General features: G+C 49.4%; 1 protein-coding gene across 2 annotated transcripts in view; it reads left to right on the top strand.

Moving 5' to 3' along the window:
* Positions 1-865: 865 nt before the first annotated feature.
* The window catches only part of RGS10 (regulator of G protein signaling 10), a 42,875-nt gene continuing 20,544 nt past the window's right edge, over positions 866-23,196 (top strand). For both annotated transcript variants that reach the window (XM_010375977.2, XM_030941289.1), the window contains exons 1-3: positions 866-1,018; positions 16,846-16,964; positions 18,163-18,249. In XM_010375977.2, coding sequence (XP_010374279.2) covers positions 970-1,018; positions 16,846-16,964; positions 18,163-18,249 — 255 coding nt within the window. In that variant the 5' untranslated portion in view covers positions 866-969. The remainder of the gene's footprint in view (positions 1,019-16,845; positions 16,965-18,162; positions 18,250-23,196) is intronic.

Below are 23,196 nucleotides of genomic sequence, written 5' to 3'. Positions count from 1 at the left end.
CTGAGTGGTCCCGGTCGTGGAGCCTGAAGGCCCTGCCAGAGGCTGTGCCCACGTGTCTCCAAAGTTCGAGAAGTGTCCCGAGAGTGCGGTATGCGGGACAGAGCACCGCCCGGCGCTGGAAGCGGGGGGTTCCTGCGGAATTCTCTCAGGTCTCCCCGAGTCCTGGCGCCCGCGCGGCACAGCCAGGGGAGAGGGCGCCCACCCGCGGCGGCTCGGCTAGCTCAGCGCAGCGGCCCTGGGGACGACCCACACGCATTCGCGGGGCGGGAAGGCGCAGCACCCACGAAGTCGGGGAGCAGCCAGGCCCCGGCAGGCGGGGATCCTGGTGACGAGGAGGCAAAGGCCACGGGCCGGGTCGCGCCTGAACTCTGCAGAATAGCGAGGCCTCGGTTTCCCGGCCTGTGACCCAGGAGGGGACTCCGCCTGCCACCCGCGAAGGCTCGCTGAGAGCCCCGAAGCGCGGTGCGCCCGCGGCGCCGTGCCCGTTTCTCCGGGGCTGCAGGGAGAAGGCGGGAGACCGCGATGGGCGCGGGAGCTTGAAGCTGGGCGGGGCCGGCCGGGGCGGCATCTTGGGCGAGGGCCAGGGACCCCGGGACGCGCTAACCACTTCTGCTGGGCTACTAAGTTCCCGGCGACGCGGGCTCCCTCTGGGCCAGTGGACCCCATCCCAGGCGCAGGACAGACTCCCGGCGATCGGGGGTCACCCCGAGCTGCCCTGCCCCGCCCGGGCACCCCGGAGCGGAACCGCGAGCCCCCACCGGCGGGGGCGGGCAGGGCGCACTGAGCGCGCCACGCGGCGCCTGGCTAGGAGGAGGGCGGCGGGCGGGGACCTAGCGCTCCGGGGCGGTGCTGAGCCCGCTCCTCCTCCTTGCCCTCCTCCTCCTCGCCCTCCTCCTCCTCCTCGCCTTCCTCCGGCTCAGCCGCCGCGCCGCCGGGCTGCTCCTGCTTCCTTCCCGGGCGCCCGCGGCGATGTTCAACCGCGCCGTGAGCCGGCTGAGCAGGAAGCGGCCACCGTCAGGTAAGCGGCTCCAGGGGCCCGCGGGCTGGGGGTCGGGGCGCCGCTTCGCCCGCCCGGCCTCCTGCCCTCCCTCCTGTGCTCGGGCGCGGCTCGGCGGTACCTCCCAGACTGGAGCCCGGGCCGACCGCACCACTTCTCCCCGCTGGCCCGCACCTTCGCTGTCCCAGCTGCGACGGGAGCGCAGAGCTCCTCCGGGCGCCCCGGGGAGGAAGTTTGGCTGAAAGAGGAACAGCCACAGTTTTCTTTTTAGTGATGGTCTGGGAGAAAAAGGAGCGCCCAAATTCCCCAAACTTTGGAGGTGACATGGGGCTCCAGATTCTGAAAGCAGAACGGCGCGCGGGCTTCTCCCTCAGTGGCCCTCTCCGCCTCCGCTGCGGGCGTGGGTGGAAGGGTGCCGAGCGCCCGGGGGAGCACGGCTGGACCCGGGCATCCGACTGGGCGTCTGGGCCTGGGGCGCCGGGGGCCTTCGCTTCTGCAGCAAGGAGCCGAAAGGTGCGGTCGCGAGGGTGACGGAACCCCAGGATGGAGAAGGGCACCTCTGCGGTCCGTGCCAGCGAAGTTCTGACGTTACGAAGGATTCGCCTTGGCTGTCACTCTGGGCCAGCCTGAGCCACGATCAGGGGCAACTTGATAGGGCAAAGACCCCACGGTGAAGGTGGAGCCATGCCCTTGGCTCTGGTCCTTCTACCCTTTGGCTCATCACAATAGCTACGACCTGTACAGGCCTTCGGGTGCGCCAAGGGCTTTCTCCACCGCGTTGGGTGAACTCTCCCTTCACCCCTAGGACACCCTGGTGCGCGAGAAGGGAACGGAAGCCAGGCGCTGTTAGGTAACTTGCCCCAATCACACCCAGCAGGTGATGGGGAGGCTTTCAAACCCAGGTTCACCTGACTCTGGAGTTCAGAGGCTTTGCCGGGCTTCCCACGCCAAGATTCACTTCTGCTTGGCGCTCAGAGTCCGAACACGTTGGTGCATTTCCTTTCTGCTCCTGATATTTTATGAGGGACATTGTGGTTTAGAGACTGGGACCAGACTGGCTAGATCCGAATCTCACCTTCGCCATATTCACCAGCCGTGGGACCTCTCTGCAGAATAAGGGTCTGCAAGATGGGAATAACAGTAGCTACTCGCCTTTTTAAGCACTTAATTGGAACCTGTCTCCCATCCATCAAGTTTTGCAAATTATTGTATTTAATATGTAGGATTTCGTAGGGTTGTTGTAATGATCTTACATTGTTGCCCGGCACTTACTAAGTGCTCCATTAGCGTTAGTGGTCATGTAAACCTTTTTGTGTTGCATGTGAGTCAAAGAATTCCCTTGTGGGTGTTAATGTTAACTATTCTCTGTGGTTGGCATAGGCCTGTGGAGTGCTGCTCAGAGCCTGGACTCGAATTAAACTCTTGGTTCTAACCTTGACTCTGTCATTCAGCAACACTGGGCAAATTACCTGATCTCTCTGTGCCCCCGTTTCAGTGATGTGCTGGAACTGGCTCAAACTGGCTTGCAAGAGCCACTAACTAAATATTCAGAAAGTTTGGGAACTGGTTGCTAAACCTTAGGTAGCTTGAAAGTAGTTATGATGGGATATTTACATTATGAAAATCAACAAAGCTAAAAATGAAGCCTTCATTTTGACTCAGGAGAGCTGATTTCTAGCACACCTCTGAATCACTTTCTCCATCTGCAAAGTGGGTTTCATAGGATTATGGGGTTAAATACTCAAAACCATATGAAGCCCCTAGTACAATGTGTGGCACTTAATAAATGTGTAATAATTATTAGGTTTTTCTCCCTTTTGCCTATTATAAATAGAGCTGCTATGAATAGCCCTGTACACGTTGCTTATTACTTTAGATTACTTTTGGATTAAAGATTGACAAATACAACCATTATATCCTGGGAGATACATGGATTTGGGGTGATTTTTCATGTAGCCATGTTGCACCCCAAAAAGACTGAATGCAGTTTTAGGGAATAAATTGTTTCAGGGCAACAAATTTTAAGCCTCATGAAATGTGGTTACATCACTGATAAAAAGGCAGTCTCAGGCGGAGCGCAGTGGCTCACACCTATGATCCCAGTACTTTGGGAGGCTGAGGCAGGAGAATTGCTTCAGCTCAGGAGTTCCAGATAAGCCTGGGAAACGTGGCAAAACCCCGTCTCTACAAAAATAAAAAATAAAAAAATTAGCCAGGCATGGTGGTGCGTGCCTATAGTCCCAGCTCCTTAGATGGCTGAGATGAGAGGATGAGCCTGGGAGGTTAAGGCCACAGTGAGCTTAGATCGTGCCACTGCACTTCACCCTGGGTAACAGAGTGAGACTCAAAGAAAAGGAAGGAAGGAAGGAAGGAAGGAAGGAAGGGAGGGAGGGAGGGAGGGAGGGAGGGAGGGAGGGAGGAAGAAACATCAGCCACTAAACATCGTGGATTGGTACTGGATGCCTCAACTCCAATAGCCTGATTTTCTTTGGAATTGTAGGTGTAGGGTCTTTCCCCATTATGGAAAATAACGGAAGTTCTTACCTGACTGGCCATCACCGCCAAGCCGTGGGCAAAGAAGAAGCCTAGTGAGAAAGGGGTCGTTTGGGCCTGGGGGCGGAGGTACTGAGAAGACAGCCAAGTGATTTTCGGGCACCTGTACTGATTTTTTTTTTTTTTTTTTGTAATTTTGAATTCTTTTTCTTTTCTTTTTTTTTTTTTTTGAGACCGAGTCTCGCTCTGCCGCCCAGGCTGGAGTGCAGTGGCCGGGTCTCAGCTCGCTGCAAGCTCCGCCTCCTGGGTTTACGCCATTCTCCTGCCTCAGCCTCCCGAGTAGCTGGGACTACAGGCGCCCGCCACGTCGCCCGGCTAGTTTTTTTTTGTATTTTTTAGTAGAGACGGGGTTTCACCGTGTTAGCCAGGATGGTCTTGATCTCCTGACCTCGTGATCCGCCCGTCTCGGCCTCCCAAAGTGCTGGGATTACAGGCTTGAGCCACCGCGCCTGGCCTGAATTATTTTTCTTAAAGAGGATTCTCAAATTGTATACACTTCAGGTTCCACAAAAGCCAGAGCTGCTCCTGCAGGACCCCTGATTTGGTCCTGGTTGTGGTCCTGCCTTCCCCAGCACTTTCTATTTTACACTTTTCCTACCTTTCAGCAAAATCTCACTGGAGACACTGTCTTTCCGCAGAGGATTTGGAGTTCCTAACCCCTCCTTCCAAGGTTCAGAGTGGGATTTCCTTATTCTTCTTCCTGAGGTTTCTCAAAGTGTGTTCCACCCGTCCTGTGGGTTCAGGAGGGCCTGGATAAAGTCCAGCTTCTCGGGCCTTGCCCAGACCCACTGATTCAATCTTGGGGACAGTAGGTAGGTGGGAGGGTAGGGTGCGTCTTTGACAAGCACCCCAGGGAATTCTCAGGCCAGTGAAATGTGAGGGTCCCCCAACAGGATTCTGTCCACTCACCCTGCCCAGTTATCAACCTTGCATTGTTGGTAACTGAAATATGCCCATCTGAGATGCCAAGCTGAAGCCACCTGACTCCCTACCCCTGCAGCTGCACCCAGGGGTGACCTCTCAGGGGAATTCCCACCCTGCCAGGCAGGCATTGGCCTTCCCCTCAGGCCTGTCATGCAGGATCCCATTAAACCCTTGGGAACAGTTTTAAGTTTATGGCTGGGCTTGTTTTATTTAAAGATGACAGTTTGCATAGCAATTTAATGTCTTTGTTTTAACAACCCAGCTGCAGGGTAGCCTTGGCAGCTGGGGCAGCTTTCTCTGCAGAACATCACTGGCCCAGGCCTGCGGGGAAAGAGGTGCCAGCTGACGGGTGTTGTTTTCTACAGGTATGGTCAAGCCCATGAGCCAGCTGAGCCTCTGGGACCTGCTCTGGTCACCACCTAGTGCAATCCATAGCCTGGTGGGTGTGAGGTGCTCACTGTGTTTTATCTGCGTTGGCTGATTTGTATTTGATGTGATGCCGCCTTTCTTCATGGTTAGAAAATGTAGATGCCTGGCATGGCCATTTCCTAGGGCTTCCTGGGTGAAGTGAGTCACTTCCCTCCCTGGGTTGAGTGAGTCCCCGGACGCTGGGCTCTGGGAACCTGCTGCTTAAACTGCACTAAATTTATGCCCCCAAGTTTCTTCTGCTTCCCCCAGATAGCTCTTCGCTGCAGCAGCCCGGGGGTGGCAGCAGGAGCGGAGGAGGCCCTGGCAGGCAGAAGCAGTGGCCCCTTGATAAGAGCTGTCAGGTGGCATCCGCTGGAGTGAGACAGTCCCTTGCAGACTTGTGGGGACAAAATTTCCCTTCCAAGCAAGTTCCCATCTGTCTAGAGCCCTGCTAAGCACCCTCAGGTCCACCTTGCTGCCCCACTGCTCAGTGGGGGGCCACTTATCTGACTGAGTCCTTCCCAGCCCCATTTTTCTTGCTCCCTAGTCTACCCTGGAGGGACTGGACAATACCCGCTCTGTGCCTTTGCTCCCCCAGATGTCCTTTGTCCTGTCCCAAAGCCTGGGTCTCCCTGCTCCAGTAGACCCACCCTTCTAGGCCTCGCTGTCTCCCGCCCTTGGCACTTGACAGAGCAGCTTGTCTGAGCAGGAGGGAACCTTTTCATTTCTCCCTGGAGGGCTGCAAAGGCCACTAAGGGGCAGGGACTTGTCCGGAGCCACCCATTGCAGAGGGGCAGAGAACTCAAGTCTTGGACCCAAGTCCACGGCCACCTAAACACAACAACCATTTAGCGACTTTGCTAAAATATGTTTAGAGAATGAATGTGGAGCTGACAACTTTCCTCCCTTCCTCCCTCCCTCTCTCCTTTCCTTCCCTCCCTCTGTCCCTTCCTCCCTCCCTCTCTCCTTTCCTTCCCTCCCTCTGTCCCTTCCTCCCTCCCTCCCTTCTTTCCTCCCATCCTTCTTTTCTCTAGTCAGGACGTTAGAAACAAACAAAGCAATCATCAAACACCTTTATCGTTTCACATAGAAAAGGACATTTTAACACCCCCAATAGTAGGAAGGATATAATCTCAGGTAAAGAGCTGTCCTGATCCGCTAGAATCTTCTAGAGGTTGTCGCTCCTGGGGAGAGACACTGGGCACCTGAGGGACAGAGGTGTGAGGAAGACTATTTCACCACACTCCCTTTTGTATGTCCTGAACTGTGATCTTTTTCAAAGCAAAAACAAAACAAGCAACCCAAGACTGTCCTTACTCTACCAGCACAGCTCGCTTGGTAAATATTTCCTTGTCTTCCTTCTCGTTCATTCGTGGACTAGTGAAGAACACTTCTGACCAGTCCGTGGCACTGTGGGCAGGCGACCACCTGGGAACTTCTGGCCTCCTCTCCTCAATTCATTTTAAGTTCCATGAGAAAATGGGCCCCACCTTTCATTTCTGGCATCTTTCTCTGTGTTTTTCTCTCCCGCCAGACAACCTGGGGTTGAATCCCAGCTCATCCACTTCCTTGCTTGCTTCTTTGTAGCAAATTTTTTATCTCACTGTGTCTCCGTTTCCTGATGTATAAAATGGGGCCCATGAGGAAACCAGCTTCCAAGGATTGTAAAGTTTCGATGAGACTTGTAAGTGCTCAGTAAATGTCAACTTTTTTTTTTTTTTTTTTTTTTTTTGAGACGGAGTTTCACTCTCGTTGCCCAGGCTGGAGTGCAATGGCATGATCTCGGCTCACTGCAACTTCTACCTCCTGGGTTCAAGCCATTCTCTTGCCTGAGCCTCCTGAATAACTGGGATTACAGGCATGCACCACCACGCCGCCTAATTTTGTATTTTTAGGTTTCTCCACACTGGTCAGGCTGGTCTCAAACTCCTGACCTCAGGTGATCTGCCCCCCTCGGCCTCCCAAAGTGCTGAGTTTACAGGCGTGAGCCACCACGCCCGGCCTCAACTATTTTTAATAGCTATCCGTCCTCCTTTCTGTGCCCTCTACCCTTAGCCTGGTGCCCGACTTTGCTCATTCCTTAGCAAATATTTTTCACTATAAAATATATACTTGAGTACCAGACATCATGCTGACCCTGAGGAAGACGCAGCCCTTGCTTTCAAGAAATGCACCATCCACCTGACTGACCTTGGAGGAAAAAGTCATTTACTTTGCCTCCAGGGAGGGTGCAGGACAGATTGAGCAGAGTAGGAGAGTGAGGGCAGCTTTACGCAGAAATGTCAGGCCCCAGAGGACACACAGGGGCTTCTGGAAGTGGAGAAAATTGATGACAGGGTCTTTGTTTTCAGGCTAGGGCTGCGGGGCCATTTTCATTTTTCTGGCCTTTGCCTAGAAAGTGGAGAGTCTAGGGAGACTACAAATAACAGTTTGGCGTTCTTATTTCCTTCCCTCTGGTAGAAACTGGAAACCAGTGGCCATCTGTTGTTTAGTCCACTTAAAAGAGGATGTTGAGGCTTGTTTTTTCTTCGGACCCAAGGGTGCTCGGGAGCCCTCCAGTCTCTGCCTTTCTCACACAAGGCGTCTCTTGGAAGGCAGTGGATTGTTGGTCTGCGTGGAACTTCTCAGGTGGACCCCAGAGCATGGAACGTAAGGAATGGCCCCTACCCCTTTCCATGTCGGCAGTCGCCTTGGCCCTGGGTGGGGCAGGGGCTGGGAAGAATGTGCTGTGAGGACACAGAGGTGCACAGGTGACTTTGGAAGGGCCAGAAGGAACACTTGGCTTTCTGTGAGGCCGGTGCCCTCGTGTGAAAATGCCACGATGACCTTTCTGAGTGGAGACAACCCTCTTTCATCTGCTTTCCTTCTCCTGACTTGGATGCTGGCTATTACTATGATTATTGAAAAACTTTTTTCACTTTTGATGTTATTTCCTGCTAACTGTGGTTCAATCAAATCTCCCCAGCAGGGGAATTGCATGCAGGCGGGGTAGTTATTCTCAGCAGCTAGATACTGCAGCCGATAAACACTTAAGTAATATTTAGAGACGATGCTTCCATGACCCAGTTTCTCTGGAGCCTTACACAGATCACCAGTTGTAACAAAATGACTCTCTGATTCTAAATTGGGAGGACTTTTTAAAAAATGTAATACACTTGATGTGGCACAGGTGACAAGAGGTTTTAAATAAGTTTTGTGGGGTGTGTACTTTCTTTGAAACTTCTTTACACAGTAGAGTAGTTTAAAGGTGCACGCCTGTGCATGTGAGTTGTACCAAACCACTTTGGAATTTAGGGTTAATATCTCTGCCTTTTCCTGGACTTGAATGTTTAATAGCCTGTGAGTTTGAGGGAGTTCTTAGGACAACCTTCTGAGGATGTAAGTTGACTCTGCTGTTGAGGAAACTGGATAGTGAGATATTACTAAAATATTATTTGACTTGGAGAAATTGTCTATGCAGGATAATTACACAGACCTTCCTGCAGATTAACGGCAGAAATCCATGCTGTGAGCATTCATCTCTGATGAGTGTTACAGATGCCTTTTGAGTATGGATTTCCAAGGAATTAATGTCTGGAGAAGGTCTCTGTTAGATATGACATCATAGCATCTATAAATAATGCATCATAAAATAAGCTCCAAGCAACCAGCCCCAGCCATCTGCACTGTGATGCTTCACCCATCCTTGAAATAATGGCTTTTACTGACGCCAGAAGCCACATAGGACAGCATAAGCATAAATGGAAAACGGATATACATTGTGTTTGTGTGCTAGATGATTCCACCTGGTCTTATGTGACTTTTTTTTTTTTTTCCTGCATGGATTGGACTCTTACCCAGTTTTCTGTTTTTTCCCCAAAGTGTGATTGTTCTTGGTCTCTTAAAGGCTGTTGTGTTCTGGTCTCTGAGTACAAAGATCAGCAGATATAAAAACTAAAAATGGCAGTAGAGCCTTTGGTAACGAGCATGTACTCTGGAGCAGGAGCACCTGGGTTTGGGCCGTGATTTCCCATTTTCTAGCTGGGACCCTTGTGAGTTACTGTGCTTCAGTTTCTTCATCTGCAAAGTGGAAATAATACTAACCACATCAGTAGGTTATTGTGAGAACTGAATTATTTAATTCAGGTAAAAGCCTGGAACAGTACCCAGCAAGTTGTAAATCATTTGCAAGTTTTTCTTTTTATTTTTTGAGACAGAGTCTTGCTCTGTCACCAGGCTGGAGTGCAGTGGCATGATCTCGGCTCACTGCAACCTCCGCCTCCCGCATTCATGCAATCCTCCTGCTTCAGCCTCCCGAGTAGCTGGAACTACAGGCGTGCACCACCACACCTGGCTAATTTTTTGTATTTTTAGTATACATGGGGTTTTATCATGTTGGCCAGGATGGTCTCGACCTCTTGACCTCGTGATCCGCCCGGCCTCTTCAAGTGCTGGGATTACAGGCGTAAGCCACTGCACCAACCTTTTTTTATTTTTATTTTTGAGACAGTCTCGCTCTGTCATCTAGGCTGGAGTGTAGTGGCACAATCTCGGCTCACTGCAACCTCTGCCTCCTGGGTTCAAGCGATTCTTCTGCCTCAGCCTCCCAAGTAGCTGGGACTATAGGCACCCACCACCACACCCGGCTAATTTTATATTTTTAGTAGAGACGGGGTTTCACCGTGTTAGCCAGGCTGGTCTTGAACTCCTGACCTCATGATCCGCCCACCTCAGCCTCCCAAAGTGCTGGGATTACAGGCATGAGCCACGGCGCCTAGCCTTTTTTTTTTTTTTTTTTTTTAAAGACAGATTCTTGTTCTGTTGCCCAGGTTGGAGTGCAGTGGTGTAATCTCAGCTCACTGCAACCTCTGCCTTCCAGGTTCAAGTGATTCTCCTGTCTTAGCCTCCTGTGTAGCTGGGGATTACAGGAGTGCACCACCACACCCGGCTAATTTTTGTATTTTTTGTAGAGACATGGTTTTGCCATATTGCCCAGGCTAGTCTTGAATGCCTGGCCTCAAGTGATCCACCCACCTCAGCCTCCCAAAGTGCTGGGATTACAGGTGTGAGCCACCATGCCTGGCCCATTTGAAGTATTAACCATTATTATTAGCTAATGACAGATTAGTCTGAAAGTAAATTTGCTGAAAAATATGCATTTTTGCATGCAAAAAATTTGAAGATCTAAAATGATTTAAAGAGCCTAGAAGCTAAGACAACAAAACAAAACACCAAAAACTTTTATTCAAAAGTTTTATTCAAAACTTTTATTGCAAAACTGTTTTATAGCTGAACTAAACAATGACAACAAAAATCAAACAGCATGATAAAATTGAAACAAACATATCACAGGCAGGTCTTCCCTAGCTGGAGAGATCGTAAAACTGCTGGAGAACATGCTTGACATTTTTTCCACCTATTCATATCAGTCCTGCTTTCTTGTGTAATCTGTCGGAAACGGAAGCTTTTGTCAATAAAAAGGGATAGAAGAATATTGGAACTTTGTGGATCCAGGTACCAGAAGTTGGGCACCTGGGAAATCTTGGTTTTGCTTTATTCTTAAGTTCAGAAGTAAACCTGTTTTGCTATTGAGAAAGAGTATTTATTTCTTCTAATATTACTAGACTGGTTGTAACATTTATGTATGTATGTATGTATGTATGTATGTATGTATGCATGTATGTATGTATTTACTTACTTTAACCTGCTTCCCCTTCCCCCTTGGTTGTAACATTTTTTTCTTTTTTTTTTTTTTTTTCCCTGAGACAGAGTCTCTCTCTGTCACCCAGGCTGGAGTGCAGTGGTGCAATCTCAGCTCACTGCAGCCTCCGCCTCCCGGGTTCAAGCAATTCTCCTGCCTCAGCCTCCTGAGTAGCTAGGATTACCGGCACGTGCCACCACGCCCAGTTAATTTTTGTGTTCCATGTTAGCCAGGCAGGTCTTGAACTCCTGACCTTGTGATCTGTCAGCCTCAGCCTCCCAAAGTGCTGGGATTATAGGCATGAGCCACTGCGCTGGGCCTCTTTTCTTTTTTTATGATTTTGTTTGTTTTTTTTTTGTTTTATTGAGACAGCGTCTGGCTCTGTCACCCAGGCTGGAGTGCAGTGACGCATTATCGGCTCACTGTAGTTTCTGCTTCCTGGGCTCGAGTGATCCTTCCACCTCAGCCTCCTGAATAGCTAGGACTACAGGCCCACACCACGATGCCCAGCTAATTTTTTTGCGGTTTTTTGTTTGTTTCTGTTTTGTTTTGTTTGAGACAGAGTCTTGCCTGTCACCCAGGCTGGAGTGCAATGGCACCATCTCGGCTCACTGCAACCTCCACCTCCTGGGTTCAAGCAATTCTCCTGCTTCAGCCTCCCTAGTAGCTGGGATTACAGGTGCGCACCACCACACCAGGCTAATTTTTTGTATCTTTAGTAGAGACAGGGTTTTTTTTTTTTTTTTTTTTTTTTTTTTTGAGACGGAGTCTCGCTCTGTCGCCCAGGCTGGAGTGCAGTGGCTGGATCTCAGCTCACTGCAAGCTCCGCCTCCCGGGTCCACGCCGTTCTCCTGCCTCAGCCTCCCGAGTAGCTGGGACTACAGGCGCCGCCATCTCGCCCGGCTAATTTTTTGTATTTTTTAAGTGGAGACGGGGTTTCACTGTGTTAGCCAGGATGGTCTCGACCTCCTGACCTTGTGATCCACCCGCCTCGGCCTCCCAAAGTGCTGGGATTACAGGCTTGAGCCACCGCGCCCGGCCGAGACAGGGTTTCACCATGTTGGCCAGGCTGGTCTCGAACTCCTGACTTCGTGATCTGCCCACCTCATCCTCCCAAAGTGCTGGTGTGAGTCGCCATGCCTGGCCTAATTTTTGTATCTTTTGTGGAGACTTTTTGTTCAAATGAAAACAGACACATAAACCTAATATACAAAAATGATTAGAGTAGGAAATAAAGGGTGGGGGTTGGCGATTGTCTAACAGTGAGGTCAACTCTCTTAACTCTCAGACACTCTGTTGGCTAAATGGTAGTCTACTGTGTGTATTTATTTGCAAGACAGTGTGACAGTGAAAACCCAAACATGGTCTGGTTTATTATGGAAAAGAATGTCCAGAGTTTTGGAATCCTTTCAGACCAAGGTTGAAAACTTATGGCCACAGTGGTTCTGCCATGGCAAGAGAAATTTGCAGCTGCCTAGATTATTCCTGGAACAGTGAACTTATGTCTCTAGATTTATTTACTTAAGAGAAGATCTGCTGGGGAAATGGAGTAAATTGTCAAACTGTGTTCTCTGGGCAAAGAGCAGAAGAGTAAATTAGTGGAATGTTTGGCAGAATGAACCCTGCTGCAGAAATTTCTTGTAATAACGATCTTTTAATTGGATTTATACTTTGTTGGAAAGAAACTCAGTGTTCAGGAGCTTGCCACTGCGGCATTTACAAAGAGAACAGGGAACTAATTAATTTTTTTTTTTTTTTTTGAGACGGAGTCTTGCTCTGTCGCCCAGGCTGGAGTGCAGTGGCCGGATCTCAGCTCACTGCAAGCTCCGCCTCCCAGGTTCACACCATTCTCCTGCCTCAGCCTCCCGAGTAGCTGGGACTACAGGCGCCCGCCACTGCGCCCGGCTAGTTTTTTGTATTTTTTAGTAGAGACGGGGTTTCACCGTGTTAGCCAGGATGGTCTCGATCTCCTGACCTCGTGATCCGCCCGTCTCGGCCTCCCAAAGTGCTGGGATTACAGGCTTGAGCCACCGCGCCCGGCCGGAACTAATTTAATATCCACGAACTGGAGGGTCACTTTAGAAAAGCATCAGCTCCATTTGGTGATGTGTTTAAGTGAGTTTGCTTCATGGTTAGAGGAAAGGATTTGCCCCAAATAATTCTCTTATGTACTCTATTGCCAATGAGCACTGAAGCATGGTCCCTGCCGGGTTTCTGCTTTATTGATGATTGATTGATTGACTAAGACAGAGTCTGTCATCCAGGCTGAAGTACAGTGGCCCAATCATGGATCACTGCAGCCTTGAACTCCTGGGCTCAAGCTATCCTCCCGCCTCAGTCTGTCAAATAGCTGGGACTAAAGGCGCATGCCACTATGCCCAGCTAAGTTTTGTATTTTTTTGTACACACAGGATTTCACTATGTTGCCCAGACTGGTCTCGAACACCTGAGCTCGAGTGATCTGCCCACCTGGGCCTCCCGAAATGCTGGGGTTATAGGTGTGAACCACCGTGCTCAGCCTAGTTTTTTTTTTTTTTTTTTTTTGAGACGGAGTCTTGCTCTGTCGCCCGGGCTGGAGTGCAGTGGCTGGATCTCAGCTCACTGCAAGCTCCGCCTCCCGGGTTTACGCCATTCTCCTGCCTCAGCCTCCCGAGTAGCTGGGACTACAGGCGCCCGCCACCTCGCCCGGCTAGTTTTTTTGTATTTTTTTAGTAGAGACGGGGTTTCACCATGTTAGCCAGGTCTCGATCTCCTGACCTCGTGATCCGCCCGTCTCGGCCTCCCAAAGTGCTGGGATTACAGGCTTGAGCCACCGCGCCCGGCCTCAGCCTAGTTTTTAAATATTTTATAGGGATGGGGTCCCACTGTGTTGCTCAGGCTGGTCTTGAACTCCTGAGATCAAGCCATCCTCCTGTCTCAGCCTCCCAAGTTGTTTGGATTATAGGCGTGAGCCACTGTGCCCAGCCAGCCTGGTTCTAATTTAGCTCATGTCATCTGGTGAATGTCTAAAATCCTGGTAGTTTCCCCAAGTGCTTGGATTCGGAGTCCCAGGGGATCAAGAAATCAACATGTATTTTGACCCCCCATAGAACATCAGAGATCACCGAAGCTGTCACTGTTCAGTAAGTCCAGTGTGCTCTGATACAGATTTTCTCCAAAACCATTTTTAGCTGTGTGGCTCCCTAGCTGTTTGCAGCAATTAATATTTAGGAGACTTTATTTTTAAAAAAATATCATGTAGAAGTGATTTACTTTGCTGATTTATTTATTTATTTATTGAGACAGAGTCTTGCTCTGTCACCAGGCTGGAGTGCAGTGGCGCGATCTCAGCTCACTGCAACCTCCGCCTCCCGGGTTCAAGCGATTCTCCTGCCTTAGCATCCCAAGTAGCTGGGATTACAGGTATCCACCACCATGCCTGGCTAATTTTTGTATTTTTAGTAGAGACAGGGTTTCACCATTTTGGCCATGATGGTCTCGATCTCTTGACCTTGTGATCTGCCTGCCTCGGCCTCCGAAAGTGCTGGAATTATAGGAGTGAGCCACCATGCCCGGCCTTGCTGATTTCTTAATTAAAAGTTTATTTTCTCTTAGATTCGAACTTTTTTTTTTTTTTATAGAAATATGTCTCTAGTTTAAAAAAAAAAGTCAATGGGGAAAAAGTGTTAGTTATGGAAGTAGTTTGCTTGATGGATGGTTATTTTAGGGATGGGGAGAAAGGAACTCACATTTGCTGAGCGTCTGCTGTGTCCCAGGTGTGCTGCTAGGTGCCTAATGAGCTTCCATTTTTGAATCCTTATGATAACCCAAGAGATGGGGGATGATTTTCAAATACACACAAGAATTTTGCCCAAGATCCCATAGTTTTGAATCGAGGAAACTGGTTTTGTTTTGTTTCGTTTCGTTTGAGTCGGAGTTTCGCTCTTGTCGCCCAGGCTGGAGTGCAGTGGCACAACCTTGGCTCAGTGCAACCTCTGCCTCCCAGGTTCAAGTGATTTCCCTACCTCAGCCTCCCAAGTAGCTGGGACTATAGGCACCCACCACCACACCCAGCTAATTTTTGTATTTTTAGTAGAGACAGGGTTTCACCGTGTTGGCCAGGCTGGTCTTGAACTCCTGACCTCAAGTGATCCACCCGTGTCAGCCCCTTAAAGTGCTGGGATTACAGGCGTGAGCCACCGTGCCTGGCCAGGAAACTGGGTTTTGAACCTGGCCCCATCTGAAGTGACATTCCATGGTTCTTCCTTGACTCCAGGAAGGGATCACATGACACAGAATGAAGCCTGCTTTCATTGTTCCCTCTCCCACAGGTAGGCAAGCCGCTGAAGTGTGTTATTTGGAGATTGCCCATCCCCCACAGGAGACTTCTCAGTGTCTTGAGTCAGAGAGTGGCTGGGCGCGGTGGCTCAAGCCTGTAATCCCAGCACTTTGGGAGGCCGAGACGGGCGGATCACGAGGTCAGGAGATCGAGACCATCCTGGCTAACACGGTGAAACCCCGTCTCTACTAAAAATACAAAAACTAGCCGGGCGAGGTGGCGGGCGCCTGTAGTCCCAGCTACTCGGGAGGCTGAGGCAGGAGAATGGCGTAAACCCGGGAGGCGGAGCTTGCAGTGAGCTGAGATCCGGCCACTGCACTCCAGCCCGGGCGACAGAGCGAGACTCCACCTCAAAAAAAAAAAAAAAAAAAAAAAAAAAAAAAAAAAAGAGAGTGAGGTGGAAGATGTGCAGATGCAAAGAGTTTTCATCCATTTTCTCTGCGTACGGAAATGTAAGAGGGTTGCCAAAAACCTCAGGCATCAGGATAAATGATATTTATTTATTTATTTATTATCATTATTTTTAGATGGAATCTTGCTCTGTCGCCCAGGCTGGAGTGCAGTGGTGTGATCTTGGCTCGCTGCAACCTCCGCTTCCTGGGTTCAAGCATTTCTCCTGCCTCAGCCTCCCAAGGAGCTGGGATTACAGGTGCCCGCCACCACACCCAACTAATTTTTGTGTTTTTAGTAGAGATGAGGTTTCACTCCTGACCTCTGGTGATCTGCCTGCCTTGGCCTCCCAAAGTGCTGGGATTACAGGTGTGAGCCATTGCACCCAGCCTATAAATGACATTTAATGCAGTGTTTTAAAAGATCAAAATGAATGCAGAAACATCCGTGATGAACAAAATATCCAAGTTTAAATAAAGTCAGGAAAAAATAACAGTGTAATGCTGAGCCATACTGGACCCTGAAGCAAAAGGAAAAATCAGTATAACTCATCCTGTCTTTATTTAAAATTTGGAAAATTTGGGTATTTTGTTCATCATGGATTTTTTTAGCACAAATTTTGATTTTTTAAAAAAGTATTGCCTGAGGAACTGGGCGCGGTGGCTTATGCCTGTAATCCCAGCACTTTGGGATGCTGAGGTGGGCGGATCACCTGAGGTCAAGAGTTCGAGACCAGCCTGGCCAACATGGTGAAACCCCGTCTCTATTAAGAGTACAGAAATTAGCTGGGCGTGTTGCTAATCGCCTATAATCCCAGCTATTCGAGAGGCTGAGGCAGGAGAATTGCTTGAATCTGGGAGGCAGAGGTTGCAGTGAGCTAAGATTGTGCCACTGCACTCCAGACTGGGCGACAGAGTGAGACTCTGTCAAAAACAAACAAACAAACAAACAACAAACAAACAAGCAAACAAAGCTATTGCCTGAAATGACATTTATCTTGATGCCTGGGTATTCTGGCAACCCTCTGACATTTTGCACCGTCATGTGGATCCAATCCTGCAATGAGTTTTTTAATCTCTATGCCAGGTAACGAACTAGGTGCTGGAGGTACAAGATGAGAACATATAGGAGCCTTCAGACTAGTGGGAGTCAGTCATGTAAATAGTCACAACAGAGCATCATAATTGTAAGTCTGTGCACAAAGCGCCATGGGGAAGCAGTTGCTGTTGAATCACGGTTCTCTGGGAGGAGGGTTTGAGGGCAACTTGAGGGCTGCCACCGAATTGGCCAGTGGACATGAGAGTAGGGGAAGGATTTGGTGGGAAATGGCAGGTCCCTTCATCCCTCTGAGCCTCAGTTTACCCCCATCTGTAAAATGGAGGAAATAGTAGTACCTGCCTTACAGGGTTGTGTGACAAGAATGAGTCCATCATGTTAAGCACCTAGAACAGAGCCTGAGACATAACTTGGTTTATATCAGCCGTGATGGTGATGGCAGTACCGACCATTGCATGCAGACTTCTTAAAATGACAGTGTATTTTGGCCACATACGCAGTCTGAACTTTGCTTTGCAGACATCCACGACAGCGATGGTAGCTCCAGCAGCAGCCACCAGAGCCTCAAGACCTCAGCCAAATGGGCGGCATCCCTGGAGAATCTGCTGGAAGACCCGGAAGGCGTGAAAAGATTTAGGGTTCGTCTTTTTCATTGTTAATCGGGATGGATGCCGTATGCGCGGAAGTTCTGATGCATGCAGGGGAGAAATAGGCCATTTCAGCATTTTGTATCAGCTTAGCACTCTCTATGCTAGCTTGAGAGTTTAGTACTGTCAATCCCAGCTTGAGGGTGAGACTTTCTCATCTGTCATGACTGTGTTGGCAACGCTGTCACAGATGGGCAGCGTGTTTCTGGTTTTTGTATAGTGAGGTGGGAGGGGTACAGGGTGGAGGAGAGAGAAGATACCGTGCCCATTGGTGGAGTCTGTATGAGGAATTCTCAGCTCTGGGTCTCTCTGATGTGAAGGCTTGTTCTCTCGTGCATGGAGGATTCTCAGAATGCATTGTTGACAGAGTGAGAGAGACTGGCAATGCGAACTTGGCGAAGGGACCTCCGAGAGCAGGGCTGATGAATGGGGAACTGTCGATGCCATCCAGAAATAACTTTTCTGACCAGCAGAAGCCCCCAGTGCCAGATGGAAGACCACATGTGTATTTCAAGAATGAGTCCTGGTCACTTCTGTCTTTAAGTCTTGAGTCAGGAATAGGATGAGTCCTCATGCAGTTGGTCCCTGTTGGGGCTCCCAGGGAGGGAGTGGCATGTGGTACTAGGCTTCTAGTTCCTGGTCACCAGGCCACTGTGAGCGGTGTTTGCAACTCAGGAGGTCTCTGCACAGCAGAGTAGCTGGCGGTGCCATGGACTGCCCAAGATTGGCCGTAAGAAAACACACATAGCTCCAACTTAAAATAGTTTGTGTCGTGGTGTCTTTACACATGCTTAATGTGTTTTCTTTTCTTTTGTTTAAAAAAAAAAAAAAAAGAGCCTGAGTTTAGTGGCATGTACTTTGTTGAAACACTCTCTGGAAGGAACCAATATAGCTTCCACTTTAATTTACTTTTTGGTAATTTATTGTCAGCTTAGAAATATGAGTAAATTCCTGCTTCATTTGTACTCTTCTTTACAACATCAAAACCATTAAGGTCAAATGCATATGAAATTATAGCTTTAACGTTAAACATACTCATTTGCTTTTCAAAGTAGAGTTTTCAATGGGTAATTGGACCATGCTCCTCTATTGAATTTTGCCACATCAGTCTTTGAAGGGAAATGCCATTTGTTTTATTATTTTTTTTAGAAGTAGAATACTGTGTGACTCTTTTTCTTTGTATCCACAGGAATTTTTAAAAAAGGAATTCAGTGAAGAAAATGTGTTGTTTTGGCTAGCATGTGAAGATTTTAAGAAAATGCAAGATAAGACACAGGTATTTCCTCCACTCTGTAATCACTTTCTTGATAATCTTTTTCCCTTTCCTTACGAAGTTACAACTGCCTTTCCAATAGATTCCGAAGTTGCCTAAAGAATCCCGATTCATATTAGTTTTGGGGGAAGATTTAAGCTTCAGATTAGGTATCTTGTGTTGATCAAATATTAATCTTTTTAAAAGGGTGAGTTAACCCATTTTTAAATGGAGCTGTTCAAATGGATCAATATTTAAAATAAAAATAACAATTTATGTCATTTAGAGTTCCTCATTGCATAGAACTTTTTTCTTCATGAATAAGTTATGAGGATTTTTCCCCCAGATTTTGACATGTTATCATTTTTGGACATGGTAAAACGATACGTAGATGCGTAATGATAAAAGCACAAGGTGCATCAGAGGGATTGTCAATTATTCAGAATATCGTACTGAGCGTCCCATAGTTGGCGAGCATCCTGTGGAGAAAGTCTCTGACTGTTCTCCTGGGTAGATGCCTCCTCTTTACCTTCATTCCTAGTGTCAGCTGGTTGGGTATAAGGGAGGGTAGATGAGGTTTTGGGGAAGGAGGCCTGTGCCCTGGGTGGGTTTATGAGGCCTGGCCCTGCATCTTTCTAAGAGGCTGCTGGCTAAATGCCTGCAGGAGCCAGTAAGTCATGTGAATGAAGGAGGCTCCTGGTGTGAGGCTGGAGGGAATGTTGGGGACTGGGGCCAGCTAAGGACATTCTGTCTGCCTGCACAGGCTGCGGCTGGTGGTTTAGGGCCTGTGGCTGTCTGGGCTTCCCCTGCTTCAGGGTCTGTCTCCGCCAACTTACTGATGGTGATCTCCTAGATCTTTGCTTGCCTTGGGATCCTGGGGCCTTTCTTCCCAAGGCATCTCTTATATTCCACCTAGTGCTGCCTGTTTTTCTAAAGAAGCTGGACATTTGGATCCTTATGTGAAACCAGATGATTTTTAAATGTTGGAACTAATTTTAAAAAAATTTAAAACCTTGCCTGCCAAACAAAACATACCCACGGGCAGATGCGGCTTGTGAGTTGCCAGTTTTTGAGCCTTCGTCTCCAAAAGCTGGAATCCATGGGCCAGGAGCTGTGAGGCGTTTGCAGACAACTGCTTGGAAAATGTACATCATGGGTTTATTCAAAGGCCTTTCAGGGCGCAGACACACATCCCCCAGATGGCACAGCACGGCCTTTTCTCTGCCACCTTCCTCTCCGGAGGTGGCAAGGGAGGATTCTAAGATGGATTCTCTTTGACTTGAATGTCCCAGGCCCACCTAGAAAGCCATTGCTGGGTGTGACCCTTGCGTTTGGCTTTCTGACTTTTTCTCTCCTCAAGGTCTCCTCTGGATGACGTTGGCCAGAGCCTCCTGGGTGGAGAGGGGCCTCAGGGGAAAGTGAGAAGCAGGTGCTGGGAGATGCTTTGGAATGCTAGGATTCAGGCTGAGGGCCTTCAGAACAAGAGCCTCGTCTTTGTCCTTTGTCCCCAGCACCGAGGACAGGGCCCGGGGACCACCATCGATAAATGCTAGACTGTGCCACTGCTGCGACCAGCCTCACCATAAAATCCTAGCTCAGAGTCAAGCAAGCAAACAGATGTCTATTCCCCTGCCTTATTCTTTCGAGTATTAGAGGTAGGAGGGGCCTGTGGGTGGACCAGTCCGCCCCTGCTGTGTAGACAAGGAAGTGAGGTCCCCGCACCATGGCAGAGCTAGGACTTGAACCAGCTCCCTGAAGTGACCCGTTGTTCTCTGCACCACCATGCTGCTCTGTGCTTCCGTTCAGTTGAATTCCCCAAATCTTTGTTAAGTGCCTGCTTGGTGCCTGGCACTGAACAGGAGGCAGCCCAGGGACAGACAGGTGAGCGGCTCCAGGGAAAGGGTGCCTCGAGCGAAGCAAGCCTGTGCAAGTGCGATGAGTATAGAGATGGGAAGCGCTTGTGTCGTGGGAGCAAGGCCGGGGCAACGGGGAGGGATCCAGGGGAAGTGGCTTTTTAGCTGAGACTTGGCATGGCGATCGGGAGGGCGTTCCTGGGAGCAGGGACAGTGTGTGGGCAGGCAGGGCTGGCGAGAAGAGCTGAGGGAAGACCACAAGGGATGAGTGGCATGTTTGAAGGGGAGGCCGCTGTGCTGTGCTTCAGGCTGACAGGGCAGCCACACCTGGGAACCTGGGTGCCAAGGTGAGCAGGACTGGAAAGCCCCTGCAGGACTTCAGTGGAGTGGTTGGAAGGAGGGGTCAAACTTTCCATGTGCCGCTTCCAGCCTTTCAGGTCAGGCAGGTCTGGTGTTGGTTTGCTCTGCCCTGTCCACATCCTAAAGAGAGAGCTTCCAGAACGGGCAGTCCCTTTCCATGCCTGTACCCCTGACATCCAGCACAGGACTTCTTTTCTTTTTTTGAGACAGGATCTGACTTTGTTGCCCAGGCTGGAGTGCAGTGGTGCGATCTTGGCTCACTGCAGCTCTCCCTCCTGGGTTCAAGCGATCCTCCTGCCTCAGCCTCCCTAGTAGCTGGGATTACAAGCGTGTGCTACCATGCTTGGCTAATTTTTGTTTTTGAGTAGAGACAGGGTTTCACCATATTTGCCAGGCTGGTCTCGAACTTCTGACCTCAAGTGATCTGCCTGTCTTGGCCTTCCAAAAAGCTAGGATTACAGGTGTGAGCCACTGTGCTTGGCCCAGCATAGGACTTCTTGAAAGTCTGTGTCCTTAAGCCTGGAATGCACCTGGCAATTGCTTTGGTGCAGAGAATGCCACCCTCCTGTCACTGCCTGAGAATGCAGATTGGGTGGAGGCATTGGTGACACCTGGGGTGTTTGGCCTGGAGTGTTTGGGCTCCAGTGTAAGTCATTGTTCCCATTCGAAGATGCAGGGATATGATCTGAGTGGCTAAGCAGCAGCTCGCCCGAGGCTGGGCACAGTGGCTTACACCTGTAATTCTAACACTTTGGGAGGTCGAGGTGGGTGGATCACTTGAGCCCAGAAGTTCGAGACCAGCCTGAGCCACATGGTGAGACCTTGTCTCTACAAAAAAATACCAAAAAAAAAAAAAAAAAAAATTAGCTACACATGATGGGTTGTGCCTGTAGTTGCCTGGGGAGGTCAAGGCTGGAGTGAGGTATGATTGCGCCACTGAACTCCTGCCTGGGTGACAAAATGAGATGCTGTTTCAACAACAACAAAAAATAATTCAGAGCCACATTTCTGACTCCAGGCATTCCCTAGTGAGTCCCACTGCCTAGGAAGTAAAACCAGGCAGTAAGCTCTAAATTACTGCAGAAAGTGTGGGGCAGCATAGGCACCGGGAGAAGTTGCCTAACTGAATTTCCTTCTTTGTTTTTGTTTTTGTTTTTGTTTTTGAGATGGAGTTTTGCTCTCATCACCCAGGCTAGAGTGCAGTGGTGTGATCTCTGCTCACTGCACCCTCCGCCTCCCGTGTTCAAGTGATTCTTCTGCCTTAGCCTACCGAGTAGCTGGGATTACAGATGTGTGCCACCACGCCTGGCTAATTCTTGTATTTTTAGTAGAGACGGAGTTTCACCATGTTGGCGAGGCTGGTCTCAAACCGCTGACCTCAGATGATCCGCCTGCCTCGGCCTTTCAAAGTGCTGGGACTACAGACGTGAGACACCACGCCTGGCCAGTTGTTTTTAATCCTCTGTTGTGCACTTAACCTAACTGGATTTCACAGTCAAACTTATCACATCTGTTCCAGCAGGGAGACCGTGGGGAGGATTTTTCTCTCTCCATCAACTAAGGCAGTTGAGGGGTCGATACAAATCCCACTCTCGCCTCCGTTGTTTTAACACCAACTTTGCGTATCCATGTCATTTACTTGCCTGTCTTCTGGGTGGTTTGTTTTCTGGGATCTGGGAGTGGGAGGCCTCTTCTTCCCCACTGTCTCCGAGAGTCTAGACCCATGCCTGACACATGGTGAACTTCCTTCCTCTTTGTAGGACGAAGGCATTCCATTTCCTGGATCCAAGTCCTCTTCTCTCCCGAGTCATTCCCTCATTTTGGGAACAGCACACGAGAATGACTTCTTCCCTCCAGAATGACTCATGAGAGAAGAGCCCAAAACACAGCTGGCAATAGCTTCCAGAGAAGGGGGTCTGGCAGGTAGATGGTAAAGACCTTGTTGAGTGGAAATGTTATTTTTTCCCCTACTCTCCTACTTTACTGATAATCCGACAGAGCGTAGAATTCTGGGGTGAAACACACTTAGAAGTTTGAAGACAGCGTCCCTTAGTCTTCTACTTTTGTTGAGAATCAGTAATTTATATGTAAACTGTTGTGTTTTTTTTTCTTTTTTTCCCTCTCCGGGATAGTACAGGATCTATTTTCTTTTCTTTCCTTTTCTATTTTTCCCTTTTCCTCCCTCCCTCCCTCTCTCTTTCTCTGCCTCTCTCTTTCTTTCTTTTTTTGATGGAGTTTTGCTCTTGTTGCCCAGGCTGGAGTGCAGTGGTATGATCTCGGCTCACTGCAACCGCTGTCTTCCAGATTCAAGCGATTCTCCTGCCTCAGCCTCCCAAGTAGCTGGGATTACAGGCGCCCTCCACCACACCCAGCTAATTTTGTATTTTTAATAGAGACGGGGGTTTCGCCATGTTGGTCAGGCTGATCTCAAACTCCTGACCTCAGGTGATCCACATGCCCTGGCCTTCCTAAGTGTTGGGATTACAGGTGTGAACTACCATGCCCAGCAATTTTCTTTTCTTTTTGAGACAGGGTCTCACTCTGTCACCCAGGTTGGAATATAGTGAGGTCATGGCTCTTTGCAGCCTGGACCTCCTGGGTTTAAGCAGTCTCACCATGTTGCTTAGGCTTGTCTCAAAAGAAATCCTCTCTCCGGCCGGGTGCGGTGGCTCATGCCTGTAATCCCAGCACTTTGGGAGGATGAGGCGGGCGGATCACGAGGTCCGGAGATTGAGACCATCCTGGCTAACATGGTGAA

Source organism: Rhinopithecus roxellana, chromosome 11 (genome assembly GCF_007565055.1).
Source record: "Rhinopithecus roxellana isolate Shanxi Qingling chromosome 11, ASM756505v1, whole genome shotgun sequence".
In the NCBI taxonomy this organism is placed as follows: domain Eukaryota; kingdom Metazoa; phylum Chordata; class Mammalia; order Primates; family Cercopithecidae; genus Rhinopithecus; species Rhinopithecus roxellana.
The sequence above is the reverse complement of the archived record's forward strand: the minus strand, read 5'-3'. Positions and strand labels throughout refer to the sequence as shown.